Raw genomic sequence first — 25,897 nt, forward strand, 5'->3', positions numbered from 1 at the left:
GGACCTCGGTGCCGTGAGGCAACAAGGCTAACCCACTGCGCCACCGTGCTGCCCGCCACCTCCTCAATGATTGAGGGGCTCGATTGAGCACTGGAGAGCGGTCAAAGACCCCCACCCCACCAGCTTTTTGAACATTCTTGCCACATAGTCATGGCATTAGTGCCCTCAATATCTTCTGGCAGCCCCACATTCTTCATGGTTTGCCTCCTTGAACAATTTTCCATGTCATCGACCATCTTCCTCAACTACTTCTGCCCCTCCGTCATCATTAGCATTTCGTGATCAGCCACCTTCTGGAGCATCGCATTCTGCGCCTCCAATCGTGGTCCACTCTCTTCAGGGCAGCCCAAATCGGCTCTGCCACTCTTGCCAAATCCTCTGAGTCACCAACTTCTGCTTCTCGAATTTGGCCGAGAAATGGGACCAAATACTCTGTTGACCACTGTGCAGGCAACAGCACCATAGGTCCCTCCGCCACTTTTCCCTGCTGCGCCATATGTGTCCTCCTGGTCCGAAGAGTGCCCCTTATTTGACACACTCCTTGTTTGATAACTCCTCCACACAGTGGAGTGACGTGGGTTTGATTCTGGCCTCGGGTAATTGTGTGGTGTTTGTACTTTCTCCCTGTGTCTGCGTGGCTTTCCTCCGGGTGTTCTTGCTTCCTTCCACAGTCCAAAGATGTGCAGGTTAGGTGGATTGGCCATACTATTTTCCCTTAATGTGCAGGTTAGATGGGGTTATGGGTATAGGTCGGGGAGTGGGCCGAGGTAGGGCGCTCTTTCAGAGGGTCACTGCAGACCCGATGGGCCAAATGACCTTCTTCTGGCAGCACATGGCACAGTGGTTAGCACTGCTGTCTCACAGCACCCAGGTTCGATCCCAGCTCTGGTTCACAGTCCATATGGAGTTTGCACATTCTCCCCGTGTTTGTGTGAGTTTCACCCCCACAACCCAAAGATGTGCAGGGTAGATGGCTTGGCCACGTTAAATTGCCCATTAATTGAAAAAAATGAATTGGGTACTCTAAGAATTTTTAAAAAGGCCTCCTTCTGCACTGTGGGAATTCTATTTCTATCACCCACCGAATGAGAATATCTTGTTCTGTACTGGGAGTAATTTCTTCACCTACAACAGCCCTGTAAAATGGACAGAAAGGGCCAAATTGTCCATCCCCAGGCAGGAGCCAGCTTATGTGCGACCACTGACTCCATGGTAGCCACTGGAAGTCAATGGAATATATTTTTGTGGAGAGCTCTGACATGTCTCCTTAAATATCTGCCAGGGCTTCTCCACTGTATTACTTTGAGAAACTATTTAATAGTCCAATTTAGTCAACTCTTTATAATTGCCTTTACTTAAGCTTAAGACTCTTGGTTAAGCCAATATTTGTCAGCGTTATGCGTGAGAGTGTAAGACATGCCAATGCAGAGTAGGTCCTACGTGGTGAATTACGATGCGAAATTAGTCTTCCAACAATGATGAAAGTATAATGCTGATTTCAAGCGAAAAGTTGCAACATCTGCTAACTCATCAAAAGACTGTGTTGAAGTGATGGACTTCAATGCTAGCAAAAAACTGGTGCAAGAATGGAAAAAAATGCCCAAGACCAAATGTGCCAGGAGAACCAGGACTAGGCACTAGCTTGATCTTGAGAAGCATGTATCGGAATGGGTCAAAAACTGTCAGAATGGTTTTATCATCATCGTCAGAAACGCAGGGTGGGATTCTCTGTTTTGCCGGCACCCGAGGGTTTCCTGACGGCGTGGGGCTGCCCCACAATGGGAAACCCAATTGACCAGCCAGCGTAACAGAGAATCCGGCCGAGGCAGAAATGTGATGCGGTGGAGCGGAGAATGCAGCCCGCAATGCGTAAATATGCACTTAATTGGGTCAAATTAAGCCCTCCGACCAGCACAGATTTCAGAGTAATAGTTAGTTAGTGTAGCTGCTTTATGGAACAAAAATGTATAATGTTGCAGCAGAAAGCCAAGATTGATCAGAAACTTCCAAAAAGAGCTTGATACCAAAATTATCAGTTTCCAGTGATTCATCCTAACATGGTGACAAAAATACAAATACCCATTTTTTGTCTTATAGGCGACATGAATCATGGATAAACAGACCAGAATTTGAGATGCCCAGCAAACAGATTGTGGAGCGATATGGTTTGAAATGGCGCTGGCAAAAACCACAAGACACGTGAAGTCAAGAGTCACGGTGGTACTAGCCTGCATACTGATGACAAAATTCTCCATCTCATGACGCCGTAAACACGAACTGCAATTGGGCAGGGCATTGGGCGTCTGGCCAAAATAGAGGTCCGCTCCTGCCGCCGATTCGGGGGCCATGCTCTGGTTCCTCGTTGGTGACGATAATGAGGTTTAGGTGTCTATTCACTCATGCTGCCTGGAAAAAGTCATTGACGTCCTTCTTGCCTGTAGGCCAGACCTCCCGTTCATACTCCTGGCGCTAACAGCTGTCACTACCTCGTCCCAGGCAGCACTGGCTGTCCTATGACTGATCCTCCGAGACCCTCGGGGAAACAAGACATCCTTCCTGGCCTCCATGACGTCTAGCAGCCTCCCCAGGTCAGCATACCTGAATCTTGGGCTGGTCTCTTGGAGTCCTTTGTTGCAAGCTGGCTGGGGTTGGCTGAGCAAGTGCAGCTTAAGTGCTGCTCAATCTTGTTAGTGGGGGGCTGGCGAGCACGGTGCCAGTGAATCAGCTGGCGAGCCTTCATTTATATTTGGAAGTGAATGGTCTTATTCGTGACAGACAGCATGGTTTTGTACATGGGAGGTCCTGTCTCACTAATTTAATTGAATATTTTGAGGAGGGAAGGGCTATGGATGTTGCCTCCATGGGCTTTAGTAAAGCATTTGACAAGGCCCCTCATGGCAGGCTGGTGCAAAAGATTAAATCACATGGGGTTGGGGTGAACCAGCTGGATGGTTTCAGAACTGGCTTGGTCATGGAAGACAGAGAGTAGCAGTGGAAGGGAGTTTTTCCGAATGGAGATCTGTAACTAGTGATGTTCCACAGGGATCAATACTGAGACCTCTGCTGTTTTTAATATTAAAAATGACTTGGAAGAAAACATAGCGGGTCTGATCAGCAAGTTTGTGGATGATACCAATATTGCAGGAGTTGCGGATAGTAATGAAGATTGTCAGAGATATGCTGCAAAATTGAGCAGAGAAATGGCAGATAGAATTTAACTCGGACAAATGCAAGGTGATGCATTTTGGTAGATCCAATTCAGGTGGGAGCTATAAAATAAATGGCAGAACCATCAGGAGCATAGAGATATCTGGGCATGCAGGTCCACAGATCTTTAAAAGTGACAGCACAGGTGGAAATGGTGGTAAAGAAAGCTTGGGCGGGTTTCTCCGACCCCCCGGCCGTGAATCCCGCCCCCACCTGGCCCGTGATTGGGACCCACCGATCCGCGGGCAGGCCTGTGCCATGGGGGCACTCTTTTCACTCCGCGTCGGCCATAGCCTTCGCCATGGCCGACGCGTAAGAGACACACACCCCTGCGCAGGGATGATGTCAGCGGCTGCTGACGCTCCCGCGCATGCGCGGACTTCTGTCAGCCGGCGAAGTCCCTTCGGCCCCGGCTGGCGTGGCGCCAAAGGCCTTCCACACCAGCCGGTGGAGCGGAAACCACTCCGGCGCGGCCCTAGCCCCTCAAGGTGAGGGCTTGGCCCCTAAAGGTGCGGAGAAACCCGCATCTTTGGGGCGGCCCGATGCCGGAGTGGTTCCCGCCACTCCACCCCGCCGGGACCCCCGCCCCGCCGGGTAGGGGAGAATCCCGGCCCATATGTCATGCTTGTCATAGGACGGGGTATCGGGTATAAAGGCTCGAAAATTATGCTACAGTTATATGGAACGTTGGTTAGACCACTTTTGGAATACTGTGTCCAATTCTGGTCACCATACTACCAGAAGGACATTGAGGCTTTGGAGAGAGTAGAGAAAAGGTTTACCAGAATGTTGCCTGATATGGAGTGTATATGATATGAGCAGAGTTTGAATAAACTGGGATTGTTTTCCCTAGAGAAACGGAGGCTGAGGGGCAACCTGATAGAAGTTTATAAAATTATAAGGGATGTAGATAGGGTGAACATTTGGAGGCTTTTTCCGAGGGCGGAAATGACAATTACAAGGGGGCACAAGTTCAAGGTGAGGGGGGGACAGGTTCAGTGGAGATGTGCAGGGAAAGTTTTTTACACAGAGGATGGTGGTGGCCTGGAATGCACTGCCAAGTGAGGTGGTTGAGGCAGATACGTCAGCGACCTTTAAGACTTATCTGGATAGGCACATGAACAGACAGGGTATGGAAGGATACAGGCGGTTGGTCTAGATAGGTCACGTGATCGGCGCAGGCTTGGAGGGCCGAAGGGTCTGTTTCTGTGCTGCATTATTCTTTGTTCTTATGGCGAGAAGCCCATGAGACCTCTTAAGTTGACCAAGTAACACTGAATAGCATTGCCGGCCTTGCTGGGCCGAGGCCGGGAAGCTCGCGGCAATTCCCGCTCTCTACAGCATTTAGATATCTTTCTGGAGAATCGCGCCGCCTGTGTTTATTTAGTTGAAAAAGGGCACAAATGTGGACCTTTCTTCTGTCTGTAAAAGAACAAAGCCCTGTGTGTGAATATATGTGGCACTGGCATGCATATGTGAGTCACACTGCAAGCCGAACTGAAAATCTTAAATTGCTTTTCAGTGTAATTCTTAGCTCAATTAGGATTATTTAGCAGGTGTTATTTAGCAGCTGGAATATTGTGGCCAATTCTGAACACCATGCCCTAAGAGGGATGTCTAGGCCTTGGATAGATATACTAGAATGACTCCACTTCAGATATGTGGAGGAAAGCCAGGAATGTACTCCTAGCAGAGAAAGTAAAGTGGAGATATACAAAATCATGAAGAGTTTTGTTGGAGGAATTGTGACAGAACAGCAGATAGCTAGAAGACATACTAATTGTCTCACACTAATGAAGCGAGATACTTATACATTTTGTGTACAATAGATAACTACTTCCTTAGGACACCCTCAGAACCATTCCACAAATTCATCAACCTATTACATTCACCAACACAAAAATATAAAAAACAGCCCAACATTAAATTATTATATCTGATAACATAAAACATAATTTGTGTGCAAGTACAAATAAAAGTTCACCAACTTGAAGTAAATCAGGTAATATGCATTTGCCTTTGACAAAGATAATCTGGACTTGAAACGTGCACTCTTTTCTCTCCGTACAGATGCTGCCAGACCTGCTGAGATTTTCCAGCATTTTCTCTTTGGTTTCAGAATCCAGCATCCGCAGTAATTTGCTTTTATCCAATATGCATTCTCTATGGGTCTACTTACGTTAATATTTGGTAGCTATCGCTAGATCTTCCTTCACGCAATCGAAGCAACCAAGCTCCTGGATTTGCTTTTAGCTGGAAGTAACCCTTAAAAAGTAAAAATCAATGTTTGTTTTTCTAAATATTTTTATTATAATTTATAATTTTTAACAATTTTTATACGAAGCATACAATAACACAGAATAACAATTAAACAGTAAGAAACCCTCATCCCCCACTTCCCTTTAAAACCTCACCGCTAACCCCACTCCTCCACCCACCCTATTCCCCCCTCCCCTAACAGCCAACAGTGAGCAGATCTTTAAACTACATTATAAACGGCCACCATCTACGGTAATACCCTTCCACTGACCCTCTTGTGGTAACTTGACCTTCTCGAGATACAAAAACTCCATAAACTCACCCAGCATGCTTGGTGGTGTAGTCAACCTCCAGCCCGAGAGAATCTGTCTCCTTGCCACAAGCGAGGCAAAGGCCAGGACATCTGTTCTCGCCCCCACCCGGAGCTCATGCACATCTGAAACCCCAGACATTGCCACCAGTGGGCAAGGCTCCAACCCCATGCCCAGGACTCCCAACTTAGTATCAAACAAGGACCGCCAGATGCCCTTCAGCTTTGAGCACGAACGGAACACATCTATCCTCCACCTCATTGAAAAACCGACTCATTCTAGCCTTTGTGAAGTATGCTCAAAACACTACCTAGATTGTCAGTGGGAAGCTGGAGGGAATGGCAGTGGTGCTGGTAAATATATACGCCCCAAACTGGGATGATGTCGCGTTTGTTAGGAAGGTGCTGGGAAAGATCCCTGACCTGGACTCGCACCGGCTGGTTATGGGGAGTGATTTCAACACGGTACTGGATCCGAGACTGGACCGGTCGAGTTCTAGGTCAGGGAAAGTATCAGCAATTGAGAAGGAATTGCGGGGTACATGGAGCGCATGGGAGGGGTGGATCCATGGAGATTTGGGAGGCCAAGGAGCAAGGAATATTCATTTTACTCCCATGTGCACAAGGTATACTCCAGAATAGATTTCTTTGTGCTGGATAAAACACTGTTAGCGGGGGTGGAGGACACGGAGTACTCAGCAATTGTGGTGTCAGACCATGCGCCACACTGGGTAGACCTACAGGCAAGCACGGGAAAGTCTCAGTGCGCACAGTGGAGATTAGATGCCGGGCTGCTAGCGGACAATTAGATCTGTGATTGAGTGAAGGAGGGCATCCGGGGGTACATAAAAAAACAACGATACGGGAGAGATTGCGGCAGGAGTGGTTTGGGAGGCATTGAAGGCGGTTGTCAGAGGGAAATTTATTTTGATTCAAGCCCATAGGGAGAAAACTGAGTGGGCGGAGCTGGACAGGTTGATAGGAGAAATCTTACAGGTGGACAGTGTCATGATATTCAAACATACATCATAACACATACATAATGATAGACAGAGCAACGGACCAATTAGCACACATAACACGACAGCCAATCACAGACAAGAGCAGACACAGTATAAAACAAGAAACACGACACTTCCTGGGCAGTCCATCTGGAGACGGCACAGGGCCAGGACGTCAAAGCAAGACACTCACACAGTCACAATGTGCTGAGTACCAAGTCTGATGTATAAATAGTTTAATGGAATAAAACTGCGTTGTACCAATCGCAACCGTCTTGGTTCGTCTGTACCTCAGAGCACCCAACACTTCATGGTACCAGGAGTGAATCGATACCTACCAGCAAATCTGCCATCCTGAGCCATGGACACCCTCAACAAACCGCAGCCGTTGCAAGTCGCTGGGAACCTGGGCACAAATTGGACGCTCTTCAAGCAGCGCTTCGAACTCTTCATGCAAGCCAATGAAAACCAGGGCGCCTCGGACGAAACGAAGATTGCCATGCTCCTCACTACCGCAGGTCAGCACACCATCCATGTATACAACTCCTTGGTGTTCGCGGAAGGCGAGAACAAAGCTAAGTATGACACGGTCCTCCTCAAGCTCGACAAGCACTTCAACGTTGAGGTCAACGAGAGCTTTGAGAGGTATGTCTTTCAGCAGCGCCTGCAAGGTAAGGATGAGCTCTTTCAGTCCTTCCTGACGCACCTCCGCATACTCGCGCAGTCCTGTGGTTACGACACCACCTCAGAGTCCATGATCCGGGGCCAGATCGTTTTTGGCGTTGCCTCCGGCGGCCTACGCCAGCAGCTTCTAAAAATAAAAGGCCTGACCTTAGCATCTGCAGTTGAAGCCTGTGTCCTGCATGAGAATGCGACTAGCCGCTATGCCCAATTTCAGGTGACCGAATCGGCACGGAGGGGGTCCCACGCGACCGAATCGGCAAGCCAGGCCACCCACGAGGCCGAACGTGTCCAGGCAATCGAGTTTCTCCCGGCCCGCGGCCCGGACGAGGGTGGCCGTTTTGCGCGCTTTTCAAGGCCTCCCGCGTTTATGCGCGCCAAGACCTACGGCAACACGTGCTGCGCAGGCGCGCCCGACGCAAGACCGAACTGCGCATGCGCAGTGGCGTAACGAATGGTGGCATGACATCACGACGTGCGGCAACTGTGGAGCTGCACATTTAAAAGGGCAATGTCCTGCAAAAACCCGACAATGCCTACGCTGTGGCAAGATGGGCCACTACGCTGCCTACAGTCTAGCGGCTCAACCTGTTAATCTTCCACATCTCCGACAACCTCGCAGGAACGTGCGGACCATTCAGCCTCCACATCATGACATCCAAACCGATGACACAGATGACCAAGACGCCTTCCGGGTTGCGGTCATTGCTGGGAACCGGGTCAACACCATCAATCCGGGCGATGAATGGAGTGCCACCCTGACGGTCAACCGATCGCCGATCACTTTCCGCCTGGACACTGGCGCCTCTGCCAACCTCATAGCATGGTCAGCCTTCCAAGCCATGAAGGTCAGACCACCAATCCAGCCATCCCGGTGCAAGATGGTCGACTACAACGGGAACGTTATCCCGGCCATGGGATCCTGCCAGCTCCAGGTGACACACGACACATACACAGCCACACTCTCGTTCGAGATAGTCGGCTCATCGAAGGACTCCCTGCTGGGCGCACAGGCATGCAAGGCTCTCCACCTTGTGCAACAAATCCACTCTCTCTCTCCAGACGGCACGTCTGACTTCCCGGATGCAGAGTTCAACGCACAGCTCCAATCGCTCCTCGCCCACAACCAGGAGGCATTCGAGGGCATAGGAACACTGCCATACACCTACCGAATTCGCCTCAAACCGGACGCCATCCCGGTCGTTCACGCACCTCGCAGGGTTCCTGCGCCACTTAAAGACCGCCTCAAGCAGCAGCTGCAGGATCTCCAGGACCCAGGGGTCCTATCCAGGGTCACGGAGCCCACGCCATGGGTCAGCTCCATGGTGTGTGTCAAGAAGCCCTCCGGCGAGCTCCATATCTGTATTGACCCCAAAGACCTCAATAATAATATTATGAGGGAACATTATCCCGTACCCAAATGGGAGGAGATCACCAGTGAAATGGCCCAGGCGAAGATATTCACGAAACTGGATGCTTCTAAGGGGTTTTGGCAGATCCAACTGGACCCGTCCAGCCGAAAGCTATGCACCTTCAACACCCCTTTCGGCAGGTTCTGCTACAACTGGATGCCATTTGGCATCATCTCGGCATCCGAGGTCTTCCATAGAATCATGGAGCAGATGATGGAAGGCATCGAAGGGGTGCGCGTGTATGTGGACGATGTCATCATCTGGTCCACCACACCGCAGGAGTACATATATCGTCTCCAATGCGTTTTTGCCCGCATACGGGAAAACGGCCTGCGCCTCAACCGAGCCAAGTGCTCCTTTGGCCAGACCGAGTTGAAGTTCCTGGGGGACCATATCTCCCGGTCAGGGGTCCGTCCGGATGCAGACAAGGTGAGCGCCATCACAGCCATGCCGCAGCCGGCCGACAAGAAAGCTGTCCTACGCTTCCTTGGCATGGTCAACTTCCTGGGGAAGTTCATTGCCAACCTTGCCTCCACATGACGACTCTGCACCACCTCGTCAGAAAATCCACAGAGTTCCAGTGGCAACACACACACCAGTTGGAATGGGAGGAGCTCAAACGCAAACTCACCACTGCACCAGTGTGGCGTTTTTTGACATGTCTCTTGCCACCAAAATCTCAACTGATGCCAGCCAATCCGGCATTGGAGCAGTGCTCCTGCAGCGGGATGACACGGCATCATGGGCCCCAGTTGCCTATGCATCGCGGGCCATGACCCCCACAGAGCAGCGCTACGCGCAGATCGAAAAAGAGTGCCTGGGCTTGCTAACCGGTTTAGACAAGTTCCATGATTATGTATATGGTCTTCCCCGGTTCACTGTGGAAACTGACCACCATCCCTGGTCAGCATAATAAACAAGGACCTGAACGAGATGACCCCTCGCCTCCAGCGCATCCTACTTAAACTCAGGAGGTACGACTTCCAACTGGTCTACACTCCAGGGAAGGACCTCAGCGTGGCGGATGCCCTATCCAGAGCAGTGAGCACGCCGCCAGATGCGGAGGGGTTCGTATGTCAGGTCGAGGCACAGGTGGCTTTCACAGTGGCAAATCTGCCGGCTGACGACTCCAGTATGGCCCCTATCCGCCGAGAGACTGCGCCGACCTCCTTCTGCAGCGAGTGATGCGCCACATGACGGGAGGATGGCTCAAAGGCAGTGCCCGCAGTTCTACAATGTACGAGACGACCTAGCCATCATTGATGGTGTCCTTCTGAAGCTGGACCGGATTGTGATTCCGCACATCATGCGCCAGCTGGTTCTCGACCAACTACACAAAGGCCACTTGGAGGTCGAGAAGTGCAGACGGAGGGCCCGAGGGGCGGTATACTGGCCGGGCATCAGTGACGATATTGCCAACATGATGCTCAACTGTACAACCTGCCAAAGGTTTCAGCCGGCGCAACCTCCGGAGACGCTTCTGCCCCATGAGCTGGTGACGTCCCCCTGGGCGAAGGTGGGTGTCGACCTGTTTCATGCGTTCGGCAGGGACTATGTCATCATAGTTGACTACTTCTCAAACTACCCTGAAGTCATACGCCTGCACGATTTGACGTCGTCTGCTGTCATCAGGGCCTGCAAAGACACCTTTGCTCGCCACGGCATTCCGATGACTGTCATGTCGGACAATGGGCCCTGTTTTGCCAGCCAGGAATGGTCGTCCTTTGCTGCTTCGTATGGCTTCACACATGTGACGTCCAGCCCTCTGCTCCCGCAGTCAAATGGAAAGGCGGAGAAGGGCATTCACATTGCCAAGCGGCTCCTCTGCAAGGCTGCTGCTGCCGGGTCGGACTTCTGCCTCGCCCTGCTGGCCTATCGCTTGGCCCCACTAGCCACTGGTCTCTCACCAGCACAGCTGCTGATGGGTCGCGCCCTCAGAACCGCTGTGCCTTCCATCCTGGCATCAACAATAGACCATGCTCCGGTACTGCATAGGATGCAACTGCAGCGCGGTCGCCAGAAGAGATCGTACGACACACGGGCAACTGATCTTCCCTCCCTGGCCCCTGGAGACAACGTCCGCATCCCCCCCACCAGACGGTGGCTGGTCAGCACCTGCCGAAGTTCTCCGACGCGTGGCTCCCCGCTCGTTCCTGGTACGCATGCCTGATGGATCCGTGCGTAGGCGCAATCGCCGAGTCCTTCGCTTACTTCCACGCTCGCAACGGCACCCGACACAAACGCCATGTCCTCCACTGGTTCCTGATAGCGACTTCGTGGAGCTGCCGTATACCATGCCCCTTCTGTCGCCGCCCGTGGCCAGGCCCACACCTCAGCCGGTGGTTCTCGATCCACCCTTGAGTCAGTCAACCCGAATTCGTCGCCCACCTACTAGACTGGACTTATGAGACTGTTCACACGTTGAACTTTTGCAACCACTGTTTTACAACATGTCTCTGTTTTCTCGTTACAGGCCTCGTTTGATCGTTCCAAATTTCCATGTTGTTCTTCTTTTTGTTATGGTACAACCTCGTTAGCATGTCACACCTGACATCGCCCCCTTGTATATAGTTAAGCCCCATGTACATGATGTAAATATTACGCACACACATTTAGCTGCACTCAGGACACATTTATATTTATAACCACCTAGGCACATAATCTTGTAAAAAAGGGGGGATGTCATGATATTCAAACATACATCATAACACATACATAATGATAGACAGAGCAACGGACCAATTAGCACACATAACACGACAGCCAATCACAGACAAGAGCAGACACAGTATAAAACAAGAAACACGACACTTCCTGGGCAGTCCATCTGGAGACGGCACAGGGCCAGGACGTCAAAGCAAGACACTCACACAGTCACAATGTGCTGAGTACCAAGGCTGATGTATAAATAGTTTAATGGAATAAAACTGTGTTGTACCAATCACAACCGTGTTGGTTCGTCAGAGCACCCAACACTTCAGACAGGAGGTATGCAGAGTCTCCGAAGGAGGAGCTCCTGAGGGAGCGTCAGAGACTCCAATTGGATTTAGGCTCCTTTCTGCAGGTAAGGCGGAGGGACATCTGAGGAGGGCAAAAGGGGCAATATAAGAATATGGGGAGAAAGCTAGCAGGATGATGGCACATCAGCTGAGGAAGCTGGAGGCGGAGAGAGAAATAGGGAAAATAAAGGATATGAGAGGGAAGGTAGTGATAGACCCAGGGGCGGTTAATGACGTGTTCCTTGAATTTTACAGTTGGTAATATGAGTCGGAACCCCCAGCTGGGGAGGAGGGTATGAATCAATTCCTAGAGGCTGGAGTTCCTGAAGGTAGATGAGGAGCTGGTGGAAGACTTGGGAGGCCCAATTTGGCTCGGGGTGGTGATAGATGGGTTGGGGGTGATGCAATCGGGTAAGGCCCTGGGACCTGACGGATTCCCAGTGGAAATTTATGAGAAGTTCTCTGGGTTACTGGGGCCGCTCCTGGTTAAGGCTTTTAACGAGCTTTGGGAGCTGGGAGTACTCCCCCCAACGTTATCACAGGCATCAATTTCTTTCATCTCAATTTCTCTCAAGCGAGATAAGGACCCAGAGAGCTGTGGATCGTACAGGCCAATTTCCCTGCTGAACGTTGATGCTAAATTGCTGGCAAAGATCTTGGCCACCAGAATAGAGGATTGCGTCCCGGAGGTAATCGGGGAGGATCAGACTGGATTTGTGAAGGGCAGGCACCGGACATCCAATATTAGACGGCTTCTTAATGTTATAATGATGCCAGCGGAGGGGCACAATGTTGAGGTGGCAGTAGCCATGCATGCGGAGAAGGCTTTCGACCGGGTGGAGCGGAAGAACCTATGGGATATTTTAGGCAGGTTTGGGTTCGGGCAGGGACTTGTAGATTGGGTCCGGCTGTTATATCAGGTCCCGGTGGCAAATGAAAGAACCAACCGAATCCGTTCAGCATATTTTAGTCTCTGCAGGGGGACAAGACAGGATGTCCTCTCTCTCCATTACTGTTTGCCCTGGCGTTAGAGCCCTTGGCAATGGCCCTTAGATCATCAAATGATTGGCGGGGGAAAGTGAGTGGTGGGCGGGGGGCGGGTCACAGACCCCGTGGGGGGATGGCCGAAATCATGGAGATATTGGAGAATTTGGGCAATTTTCAGATTGCAAGTTAAATATGGGAAAGAGCGAGATGTTCGTGATCCAGGCACGGGGGCAGGAAAGGAGACTGAGGGAGTTGCTGTTCAGAGTGGTTGAGAGGAGCTTTAGATATCTGGGGATTCAAGTGGCTAAGGATTTGGGGCAGCTTCATAAGTTAAATCTGAGCAAAGCAGTAGATCAAATGAAAAGGGATTTTCGCAGATGGGACATGCTCCCACTGACGCTGGCGGGGAGGGTCCAGTCGGTAAAGATGATGGTCCTTCCGAGACTGCTCTTCTTTTTTCAATGTCTTCCGATTTTTATCCCAAAGGCTTTTTTCAGGAAAATGAACGCGCCGATATTGGGTTTTGTGTGGGTGGGTAAAACTCCGAGAGTAAAGAGGGCACTCCCGAGCTTTATTAATTATTACTGGGCGGCCAACATATCGATGGTCAGGAAGTGAGTAGTGGGCGACGGGTCGGTGTGGGAGCGAGTGGAAGCGGCATTCTATAAGGGGAGAAGTTTGGAGGCCTTACTGACGGGGCCCCTGCCATTTTCGTCATACTCTACAAGCCCTTTGATGGTGGCAGCTCTTAGGGTTTGGGGGCAATGGAGGCAACACATAAGATTGGAGGGAGGCAACACATAAGATTGGAGGGGGGCATTCATGTGGTCACCGATTTGTAACAATTTGTAACATTTGCCCCAGGGGGACTGGATGGGGGCTATAGGGGATGGCGGCGGGCAGGGATTGAGAGATTTGGGGACCTATTCATTCAGGAGAGTTTCCCTACCTTGGAGGCATTAGAGAAGGAGTTTCAGTTGCCGACCGGGAACGGGTTTTGGTATCTCCAGGTACGGGATTTTGTCCGGAGGCAGGTTCCTGGCTTCCCTTGTCTCTCCCTGAGGGGGTTACACGATAAGGTGATGTCAAAAACAGAGGTTGGAGAGTAGAGGGTCTCGGAGATATACAAGGAGTTGATGGACTGGGAAGGGACCCCTATCAGGGAGGTGAAGAGGGAGTGGGAAGAGGAGCTGGGTGGGGAGATAGAATTCGAGCTGTGGGAAAAAGCCCTGGAGAGTCAATTCATCTTCATCGTGTGCCAGACTTAGCTTGATCCAGTTCAAGGTGGTCCACAGGGCCCACATGATGGCAGCCTGGATGAGCAGGTTCTTTGAGGAGGTGGAGGACAGCTGTGGGCGGTGTGGGGATAGCCGGCAAACCGTGTGCATGTTTTGGGCATGTCCGAAATTGAGGGGATTCTGGCAGGGATTTGTGGCAGAGGTCCAGGAAGGAAGGGTAACTCCGAGTTCACAATTGGCAATACTTAGGGTATCGGAGGATCCGGGGGCCAAGAGAGGGGGGAGGGAGGCCAATGTTCTGGCCTTCTCCTCCCTGGTGGCCCGGAGAATTTTGCTGGGATGGAGGGACTCGGAGCCGCCAAAGTCAGGAGTGTGGGTCAGCGATGTGGCAGGGTTTCTCAGTCTGAAGAAAATTAAATTTGCTTTGAGAGGATCAATTCAAGGGTTCCGCCCTGAGATGGCAGCCATTCATAGACTACTTCAAAGAGAACTGAATGTTAGCAGTAAGGGGGGGATGGAAAAAGGGGAGGGGGGGGGAAGGAACACAGGAGGCATGGTAATGTTACAACGGGACAGAGAATATAGCTAGGGAATAGGGCGGGGGGGAGTAGGGGGCGTTGTTCTTTAGGTTGCTTTCTTTTTCTTATTTTTCATGTGTTGGCCCATGCGGTTGTTTAAGAGATGTGAATGTGTTAAGCTGTGAAAATTACAAATGCTCCAATAAAATATTTTCTACCTAGATGAGACTCTGCCTCGCACAAGACAAGGTTGCAATCATCCTCCTCAGTGTCTCGCTCCAAACGTCCTCTTCCAGGATTGGCCCCAGCTCCTCTCCCCACCTTGTCTTCACATCCTCAACCAAGCATGTCTCCCCCACCACCATTCGCTGGTATATGCCCGACATACTGGCTATCTCCAATCCTGAGCAGGATAAAATCCACTTGTGCAAGGTAAAAGGCTGCTTCACCGGGAAGGCTGGAAAGTACCTTTTCACTCAGCTATGCACCTGGAGATACCTGAACCCATCAGCATCCGGAAGCCCATATTTTTCCTTCAGTTCCCCCAGGCTCGTGAACCGACCCTCTAAAAATAAATCTCCCACCTTCTCCAACCCCTTTTCCTTGCACTCCCTAAATTTCACATCCGACCTGGGCTCGAACAATTGGTTTGCACAGATGGGAGCTAGCCTCGAGGCAGCCTTCAAATTGAAGTGTTGACGGAGTCGCTTCCCAATTTTTAACCTGGCGACTACCACCGGGTTAGACGAGTGTTTCTTTGGCACCACCAGGAGCGGACCGTTACCGACGCCCTCAGGCTCGCCCCCTTCACAGACTCTGCTTCCACCCAGACCTACAGCTCCTCGAATTCCCGCACGACTCTAGCAGTTTTTCAGCATTGGCCACCCAATAGTAATATTGAAAGTTTGGCAAGGCCACACACCCTGCTGTCTCTCCCTCTGGAGCCTGATCTTCGGGCCCTTTCCCGCCCAAATAAACCCGGTCACAAGCCGGTCGATCTCTCTGAAAAATGCCTTGGGCAGGAACACCGGGGACATTCAAATAAAAATGTCAGCAAGATATTCTTAACCGATTTCACTCAGTCCCCTAGGGATAGTGGGAGACTGTCCCATCTTTGCAGATGTGCTTTAACCTTCCCCAGTTCCTTGCTATCTAGACTCCCAAATACCGAAAATGACTTCCTGCTAGCAGCAATGTCAACCCACCAAATATTTGCTCTTTCCTATATTAAGCTTATAGCCAGAAAAGGACCCAAAACACTACAAGGTCCCCATAATGTGTCGTGTTGGGTGTTCTGGTCCACAAACAGGTCAACACGGCTGGAGTTGGTGTAACTCTATTTTATTAACAACTCAACTGTAATAACATACTGTAAGCTTGGGTACGTGCATTACCAGCTTATCTGTGGACCCTGTCCTATCACTATCTAGGTGAGGCACTCAGCATATGGTGAATGTCTGAGAGGCAGGCTGTGAGCTCTGTGCTCTGAGCTGGCTGCTGCTAGAATGAGCGGGAACTCTGGTGTCCCCTGTCTTTATAGTGCGTGTGCTCTCACTGGTGATTGGCTGCGATGTTGTGTATGCTGGTTGGTCCTACTGTATGCCCATCAGTATGTCAGTGTGTGTGTGATTGCACCATGATATGCTGATGTATATCATGACATAATGTTTCCCACTGATGCCTCCAGATACCTAACATAATAGCAAATCATCGGCTTATATCGACATCCTGTGCTCCACCCCTCCTCTAATGATTCCGTACCAAGCTTTCAGCGTCATGGCTAGTGGCTCTATTGCTAACGTAAACAACAAAGGGGACATCAGACATCCCTGTCTGGTGCCCCGATATAGTTGAAAGGGCTCAGAAGTCACTTTGTTAGCGCAAACACTGGCAAATGGGTCTGCATAGAACAGCCACATCCAGACTATGAAGCCGTATCCAAATTTCTCTTGTATCACAAACAATAGTACCACTCTACTCGGTCGAATGTGTTCTCCACATCAAGCAAAATTATGACCTCCGGAACCCAGCCCTCTCCCGGGACAAGCACCACATTTAACATTTGCCTCACGTTTGCTGTCAACCTCTGCCTCTTTACAAACCCCGTTTGGTCTTTTCCCACCACCTCCAGGACATAAGGCTTAATGCCAAAACCTTAGCTAGAAGCTCCGCATCAACAATTAACAGGGATATCGGTGATATGGCCCGCAGTCTGTCCTCCTCCAGGAGCAGAGGAATGAACGCCTGCCCCATCGTCTGTGGCAGAGCACCTCTCTCCAAGGAGTCCCTCACCATCAACAAGAAAGGGGCCAGCTGGTCTACAAATGTTTTACAGAATTCCACTACGAACCTATCGGGTCCAGGTGCCTTCCCCGACTGCATCAATTTCAGTGCCTCCTTGATCTCTTCCAACTCCAGTGGAGCTTCTAATTCTTCCTGTAACTCCTCCCCCACCTTCGGAAACTCCAACACCCTCAGGAACTCCACCATTCCCTCCCATCCCAAGACGGTTTGGACCTGTACAACCTTTTGTTAGAAGGACCTAAACACCTCATTCACCTTCTCCTGATCCGAGGCAAGCCTCCCATCCCATGCCCTAATCTGGACAATCCCCCCCCATCTGCCTCCCATTTCCTCAGTTGATATGCCAGGAACATTACAGAGACCTGGTTGAGGGAAGGGCAGGATTGGCAGCTAAACGTTCCAGGATTTAGATGTTTCAGGCGGGATAGAGGGGGATGTAAAAGGGGAGGCGGAGTTGCGCTACTTGTTCAGGAGAGTATCACAGCTATACAGCGAGAGGACACCTCAGAGGGCAGTGAGGCTATATGGGTAGAGATCAGGAATAAGAAGGGTGCAGTCACAATGTTGGGGGTATACTACAGGCCTCCCAACAGCCAGCGGGAGATAGAGGAGCAGATAGGTGACCACAATTCAGTAAGTTTTAAAGTACTGGTGGACAAGGATAAGAGTGGTCCGAGGATGAATGTGCTAAATTGGGGGAAGGCTAATTATAACAATATTAGGCGGGAACTGAAGAGCATAGATTGGGGGCGGATGTTTGAGGGCAAATCAACATCTGACATGTGGGAGGCTTTCAAGTGTCAGTTGATAGGAATACAGGACAGGCATGTTCCTGTGAGGAAGAAAGACAAATACGGCAATTTTCGGGAACCTTGGATGACGAATGATATTGTAGGCCTCGTCAAAAAGAAAAAGGAGGCATTTGTCAGGGCTAAAAGGCTGGGAACAGACGAAGCCTGTGTGGCATATAAGGAAAGTAGGAAGGAACTTAAGCAGGGAGTCAGGAGGGCTAGAAGGGGTCATGAAAAGTCATTGGCAAATAGGGTTAAGGAAAATCCCAAGGCTTTTTACACTTACATAAAAAGCAAGAGGGTAGCCAGGGAAAGGGTTGGCCCACTGAAGGATAGGCAAGGGAATCTATGTGTGGAGCCAGAGGAAATGGGCGAGGTACTAAATGAATACTTTGCATCAGTATTCACCAAAGAGAAGGAATTGGTAGATGTTGAGTCTGGAGAAGGGGGTGTAGATAGCCTGGGTCACATTGTGATCCAAAAAGACGAGGTGTTGGGTGTCTTAAAAAATATTAAGGTAGATAAGTCCCCAGGGCCGGATGGGATCTACCCCAGAATACTGAAGGAGGCTGGAGAGGAAATTGCTGAGGCCTTGACAGAAATCTTTGGATCCTCGCTGTCTTCAGGGGATGTCCCGGAGGACTGGAGAATAGCCAATGTTGTTCCTCTGTTTAAGAAGGGTGGCAGGGATAATCCCGGGAACTACAGGCCGGTGAGCCTTACTTCAGTGGTAGGGAAATTACTGGAGAGAATTCTTCGAGACAGGATCTACTCCCATTTGGAAGCAAATGGACGTATTAGTGAGAGGCAGCACGGTTTTGTGAAGGGGAGGTCGTGTCTCACTAACTTGATCGAGTTTTTCGAGGAGGTCACTAAGATGATTGATGCAGGTAGGGCAGTAGATGTTGTCTATATGGACTTCAGTAAGGCCTTTGACAAGGTCCCTCATGGTAGACTAGTACAAAAGGTGAAGTCACACGGGATCAGGGGTGAACTGGCAAGGTGGATACAGAACTGGCTAGGCCATAGAAGGCAGAGGGTAGCAATGGAGGGATGCTTTTCTAATTGGAGGGCTGTGACCAGTGGTGTTCCACAGGGATCAGTGCTGGGACCTTTGCTCTTTGTAGTATATATAAATGATTTGGAGGAAAATGTAACTGGTCTGATTAGTAAGTTTGCAGACGACACAAAGGTTGGTGGAATTGCGGATAGCGATGAGGACTGTCTGAGGATACAGCAGGATTTAGATTGTCTGGAGACTTGGGCGGAGAGATGGCAGATGGAGTTTAACCTGGACAAATGTGAGGTAATGCATTTTGGAAGGGCTAATGCAGGTAGGGAATATACAGTGAATGGTAGAACCCTCAAGAGTATTGAAAGTCAAAGAGATCTAGGAGTACAGGTCCACAGATCACTGAAAGGGGCTACACAGGTGGAGAAGGTAGTCAAGAAGGCATACGGCATGCTTGCCTTCATTGGCCGGGGCATTGAGTATAAGAATTGGCAAGTCATGTTGCAGCTGTATAGAACCTTAGTTAGGCCACACTTGGAGTATAGTGTTCAATTCTGGTCGCCACACTACCAGAAGGATGTGGAGGCTTTAGAGAGGGTGCAGAAGAGATTTACCAGAATGTTGCCTGGTATGGAGGGCATAAGCTATGAGGAGCGATTGAATAAACTCGGTTTGTTCTCACTGGAACGAAGGAGGTTGAGGGGCGACCTGATAGAGGTATACAAAATTATGAGGGGCATAGACAGAGTGGATAGTCAGAGGCTTTTCCCCAGGGTGGAGGGGTCAATTACTAGGGGGCATAGGTTTAAGGTGAGAGGGGCAAAGTTTAGAGTAGATGTACGAGGCAAGTTTTTTACGCAGAGGGTAGTGGGTGCCTGGAACTCACTACCGGAGGAGGTAGTGGAGGCAGGGACGATAGGGACATTTAAGGGGCATCTTGACAAATATATGAATAGGATGGGAATAGAAGGATACGGACCCAGGAAGTGTAGAAGATTGTAGTTTAGTCGGGCAGTATGGTCGGCACGGGCTTGGAGGGCCGAAGGGCCTGTTCCTGTGCTGTACATTTCTTTGTTCTTTGTTCTTTGTTGAGCCAACTTGCCTTCTCCCCATACATACGTGGGTGGACCAGGACAGATTTTTGGAGATGTGCACCCCTAGGAATTTGAAACTGCTAACCATCTCCACCTTGGCCCCGTTGATGCTGACAGGGGTGTGTACAGTACTTTGCTTCCTGAAGTCAATTACCAGCTCTTTAGTTTTGCTGGCATTGAGGGAGAGATTGCTGTCGCTACACCACTCCACTAGGTTCTCTATCTCCCTCCTGTATTCGGACTCATCGTTATTCGAGATCCGGCCCACTATGGTCGTATCGTCAGCAAACTTGTAGATGGAGTTGGAACCAAGTTTTGCCACGCAGTCGTGTGTGTACAGGGAGTAGAGTAGAGTACGCAGCCTTGCGGGGCGCCGGTGTTGAGGACTATTGTGGAGGAGGTGTTGTTGTTCATTCTTACTGATTGTGGTCTGTTGGTCAGGAAATCGAGGATCCAGTTGCAGAGTGGGGAGCCAAATCCTAGGTTTTGGAGCTTTGATATGAGCTTGGCTGGGATTGTGGTGTTGGTGCGGAGCTGTAGTCAATAAATAGGAGTCTAATGTAGGAGTCCTTGTTTTCGAGATGCTCTAGGGATGAGTGTAGGGCCAGGGAAATGGTGTCTGATGTGGACCGGTGCAGCGGTATGCGAATTGCAGTGCGGGGGGGGGGGGGGGGGGGGGGGGGGGGGGGGGGGGGGGGGCACTTTAACTAGATTCTGACCAAGGGGCCCATTTCACAGGAAAAGTCATGAAGGACGCTTGTAAGGTTTTGGGGATCCGGCAAAGATTCCACATCCCATACCATCCTCAAAGCTGGGGAATGGTAGAGCGGATGAACATGGACCTTAAAAAACAGCCTGGCCAAAGCTATATTGCAGGAAGGGAATAATTGGATATGGGCCTTGCCGGCAATATTGTTGCGACAAAGAGCCACTTCACCGTGGGGGACGGGTTTAACCCCTTTTGAGTTAATGGCAGGGAGAGCAATGCGCCTCTTGGAGGAGGTGATAACTGGAAGGACGGAACTTGAGATAAGCAAAGGAACTGTACTCCAATGCATGCAAGATCTGGTGAACTGCCTGCATGCCCTTAAGGGTCAGGCAATTGCACAGCAACAACATAGAGATTGGACCAACCTGACTGGAAGTAATACCCCAAAACTACCAACACCAGGGGTTAGAGTAATGGTCAAACTCATGACCGGTAAAAAGGGACTAGGGGTTCGATGTGCCTTAATAGACAAGAAACCCGGTCTGCGGTGGTGGCACTGGATGCAGTTGAAACCATATCCTCATGAGTCACAAGGATTGAGATATCCCTCTGGTGGGTCAGCGAACCCAAGGAGCGGGGGGGGGGTAGCCATGGCATTGCACTTGTAATGGGACTTATCTGGATTTGTAGATGGGCCGCCAGAGTGGCTCAGGATATTGGACAAATACGAGGAAAGAGTGAAGATGATGCAAATGGTATCATGCTAATTGAGCGCCGGAAGATGTTTGTTTATTCCCATAGAATTCTATTGCTAGTACACGTTGGAGCCCCACTTCATTTCTGGTTGCAGCCATCAACATCGACCACCTCGCCAGAGACACGGAAGACGCCGGATATTGCGGATAGAAGAACCAATGATCGCATGTATACCAATGTCACACGGGTGCGTCCGGCTGCTGTAAATGTTACGGGAGATGAAAAGGGGAGGAGTGGTAAATGTTTTTTATTATGATGGGACTCAGGATGTATGCAGAAACGGGACTCTGTACGTTCCTGCGGGGCAGCTTTTATGAATTACTTGCAATTCCGAAATACCTAGGCCCTATATCAGTTGGGAACCCAGGATCAAGGGAATTGCAGGTGATACGGAAAGCTAGGATGCAGGACCTTTGCCCCCAGGGAAGATTACATTGTTTTTTAAAATGACCGATCAGAGAATGTTAAATGCCATCGATGGCCCAAATCGCCCCATTGTGACATATCAAGTAATAGGGGACCGTCTGGAAATTCACTGCATAAATCCCTGCCAGGCACCTAACCATACTGAAAATCATGAGATGATACGTGACAGATTAACAGCTTTGTATCAGGGAACTGCAGTAGGCAGCTAGTCAGCACGCGAGTCCGAGAATCGGGTAGGATGTTGTAGGAAGCAAGGACCCCACCCGATACGTGTGGGGACCAGGCAGAAGACTACCTCCACCACTGTGACACCGGCGAGCTTCGGCTCGAGTACAACCGCAAATCCAAGGACAACCCCTGAGCCCGAATGTGATGAGCATATCACTAGCCACACGATGGGGCACGGGTTAGTTCTGACGCCCTCTGACGAATTAGTGACGATGATACCTGGATATGAACTTGTGAACGCTATGGTTAATCTCACCAGTCTCCACTTGTCAGCCTATTGCTATGGGCAAGGATTGTTTGAAGCCTTGGAAAGGGAGATTTTGGATGGGAGTGGATTGGCAACACGTAAGCGACGACAGAGAGGCATAGTGGAACTGGTGGTTGGAGGTTATGGGACAGGAGTTTCGACTGTCAATGCCCTTGACATTGCTGAGATAAGTGAGGAGATTGAGGTTATGAAAGGGCAAATGAGAGCTGTAGTTAAGGACATATACCAGGATGCCGAAACGGCTACAGACCTTAGCCAGCAAGTCAGTCAGCTTGTGTGGAGAGAACTTAAACAGTTGCAACCATATCAGACCACGATTAATAAGTTAATTGATAGACGGAGTGCTATCTCGAAGGCGGTGTACCGCATGCAGGCATGTAATATGTATGCAACATACTTATTACAAAGCCTTCAGGCCAACCTACTCCAGCTGGCTGCACACCGAGTACCTGATTGGGTGAGCAATGATCAATTGAAGGCTTGGGTCAAAACTGCCCACCAAGCTCCTGAACATCTGAGGGAGTTGACATTGGCCAATCGTGTTCCCTTTGCCAATGATAACCACACCCTCCCAGTGGGAATGATGTTGCATATTCCCAGTGCAGGGGAGAACAGTACTCATGAACTTCTTCAGATGAACAACTTGGGACACTGTGGGAATGGTGTGTTAGTTAAACTGTCCCTGCACATACAATCCAAAGGGCAGGTAGGATATTCTCTATCCACCTCCGGGTATGCAAAGGGGGTAGGGGAAATAACTGGTTGTGCCCAGAGAGAACCATTAGTACGGAAGATTACTGCGGGTACACGTATGAGAACTGCACGGTAACGGTCGAAGTAAACAATCAGACTGTGTTTAATAGTGCTCAATACTTGGACAACCACTACATTGTGACATCATCATCCCACAATTATACCAAGCATGGCATTGTGTGTGTGAATTGCCTGTGCATAATGTTGTTCTAAGCAATTTATCCGAGTCTATTACCATTGGCCGACATGAACTGACTCCATACAGGGGTGAGTCCATCGTGGAAGCAGATGACATCGAGCGAACTGACGATGACCAACGGATTCACCGATACGTCCAAAAGGGACTTCCACACATCCCTCACATGCGGGCCGACTGGGAAGGACTTAAGAAGGAGGCAACGCAAATTGACCACCTCTGGAACAAGGAGCGGGAGCTCATCCAGACTCACGCCGAGAAGGCTGCGGAACTGTTTCAGTCACAGAACTTTTTCTCTAAAATATGCAATTGGGGACTGAATACCAATATCCATCCAAAGAAATGTATTATATCGCACGTTGTTGTAATTTTGCAGCTGTTTATATTGCTTGTCTTTTTTATCACGCTCTGTTGCCTCAGGCGCCGCATCAGGGAATGGCAGACAGACTGTCGCCCCCTAGTTAAAGAGAAACTGTTATGGTTCTTGCCCGTTGTCCATTCCACACCTAGGCCAGACGCCAACAAATTCTGTATGTCTCTTTGATGGCCTGTTCTTGGGCTAGCCAAGGGCCAAAAGGGGGGACTGAAGGGGGGTTTCAGCGATGATACCTCTTAAAACTGAATAGTTAGCATGCCACTAGAGTAGCTTTACATATGTTACTTTACGAAGGATTGAGATGAATTATAGGAAGAGTACCGAGTAATCATTATTAACCATTAAACATGCATTTTTAGGACATAGCAGTAATAAGTAATCAATAGTGAACCAATCCAGGGTGCTGGTTCTGTTGTTCTGTTTCTCACAAACAATCAGCACAGGATGCTGATATTGTACGTGGCTGTCAGGATGAAGATCCTGGCATCAATCATGGGTTGCTTGCGATTCTATTGAGTGAAGTTTAAACATTGCTTGCAATTCTATTGGGTGAAGTTTAAACATTGCTTGCGATTCTATTGGTTAAGTTTAAACATAGCAACTTCAGGGATTAGATCGTGTCCAACTGGGAAGGGCTATTAATTTTTGAAAGTTGTATATGTGCTGAGTTTGTGTCTTTGTTCTGTAGAAGGACCTTGGCAGCTATCCAGGTCTTATCTCTCATGTACATGAATGCAAGCTTGTTGGAAATTAAACCGTCTTCAGATTGCTAATGTGTCTGCTGCTCTTTGTACTGAGTTGAGCCACAGGAGAAAAGCCCACCTGGAAGCCGACTCAATACACAGGTCTTGAAACTGCTCCTACAATGTGGGTGTGGTTGGTCGGGCCTCCCTGGCACCGTTCACATTTGTCCTCCACTTCCCGAAAGAACACACTCATTTGGGCTCTTAGGTTTGTTCATCACCTTTAACTGCGTAAGGCCTAGCCCTGCGCACGCGGAGGTGAAGTTCACCTGTGTATTGCTTTGATCCGCAGTCCTCCCCCTATCTCTATGACTAGATCCTACTCCCATTTTTTTTCCCTGTCTTGTCCAGGGGGAGCATACCTCCTCCAACAGTCGCCATTGAGGCCTGCACAGTTTCCCTTCCCTAGGTAGCCCGCTTCCAGCAATGTTTATACTAACAAGTGTCCTGGTATCTGGGGGTATGTTTCCACTTGTAGGAAAAATTAGAAGCAGAGGACACAATCTCAGACTAAAGGGATGATCCATTAAAACAGAGATGAGGAATTTCTTCAGCCAGAGGGTGGTGAATCTGTGGAACTCTTTGCCGCAGAAGGCTGTGGAGGCCAAATCACTCAGTGTCTTTAAGACAGAGATAGATAGATAAGGGCATCAGGGGTTATGAGGAAAAGGCAGGAGAATGGGGATGAGAAAAATATCAGCCATGGTTGAATGGTGGAGCAGACTCGATGGGCCAAGTGTCCTAATTATGCTCCTATGTCTTCTGGTCTTATGTCGTTGTTTTCTTGCAGATGAAGTTTCTAACCTGAATGTCTCTCAGGTCGTTCCCTCTTGGCAACTGCAATCTCTCCGTGAGTTCTTCCAGGGGCGCTACTCAATCACCCATGTACATGTCCCTAACTATCAGAGTACCCTCGACTTGGCTCCATCTTTTGAAGGCGGCATCCATTACTGTGAAGGTGAACGCATGGTTGTTGCAAATGGGGGCAATGGTGGGCATTTTGGTTAGGCTGAAGTGCTGCCCAATGCCCAACTTGGTACCACGTCCAAAAGTCTGGCTACTATCACTGGGCTCCTCGAGTATTTGGCCCGGAGGGGGGGGGGATGGGAGAGTGGCTGTGGCTAGAGTTCGGAGAGAGGTCCCTATGCAGCAACTGTTCTCCATCTTCGCCCTCACTCTGCCCCCGGTTCCTTCCCCCCCCCCCCACTCTGCCCCCGGACCCTTCCCCCCCCCCCCCACTCTGCCCCCGGTTCCTTCCCGCCCCCCCCCACCACTCTGCCCCCGGTCCCTTCCCCCCCCCCACCACTCTGCCCCCGGTCCCTCCCCCCCCCCCCCCCACCACTCTGCCCCCGGTCCCTTCCCCCCTACCACCACTCTGCCCCCGGTCCCTTCCCCCCCCACCCCAGCACTCTGCCCCCGGTCCCTTCCCCCCCCCCACTCTGCTCCCGGTCCCTTCCCCCCCCCCACTCTGCCCCCGGTCCCTTCCCCCCCCACCCACCACTCTGCCCCCGGTCCCTTCCCCCCCCACCACTCTGCCCCCGGTCCCTTCCCCCCCCCCCCACCACTCTGCCCCCGGTTCCTTCCCCCCCCCCCCCCACCACTCTGCCCCCGGTCCCTTCCCCCCCACCC

At 50.3% G+C, this 25,897-nt stretch overlaps 1 protein-coding gene across 1 annotated transcript in view; it reads right to left on the reverse strand.

Moving 5' to 3' along the window:
- Positions 1-5,373: 5,373 nt before the first annotated feature.
- Positions 5,374-25,897, reverse strand: part of LOC140406448 (UDP-glucose:glycoprotein glucosyltransferase 1-like) — a gene marked incomplete at its 5' end in the record, with an annotated part of 110,826 nt that continues 90,302 nt past the window's right edge. The window contains one exon of the mRNA XM_072494487.1: positions 5,374-5,472. Coding sequence (XP_072350588.1) covers positions 5,383-5,472 — 90 coding nt within the window. The remainder of the gene's footprint in view (positions 5,473-25,897) is intronic.

This window comes from Scyliorhinus torazame, unplaced genomic scaffold (assembly GCF_047496885.1).
Source record: "Scyliorhinus torazame isolate Kashiwa2021f unplaced genomic scaffold, sScyTor2.1 scaffold_533, whole genome shotgun sequence".
Lineage (NCBI taxonomy): Eukaryota > Metazoa > Chordata > Chondrichthyes > Carcharhiniformes > Scyliorhinidae > Scyliorhinus > Scyliorhinus torazame.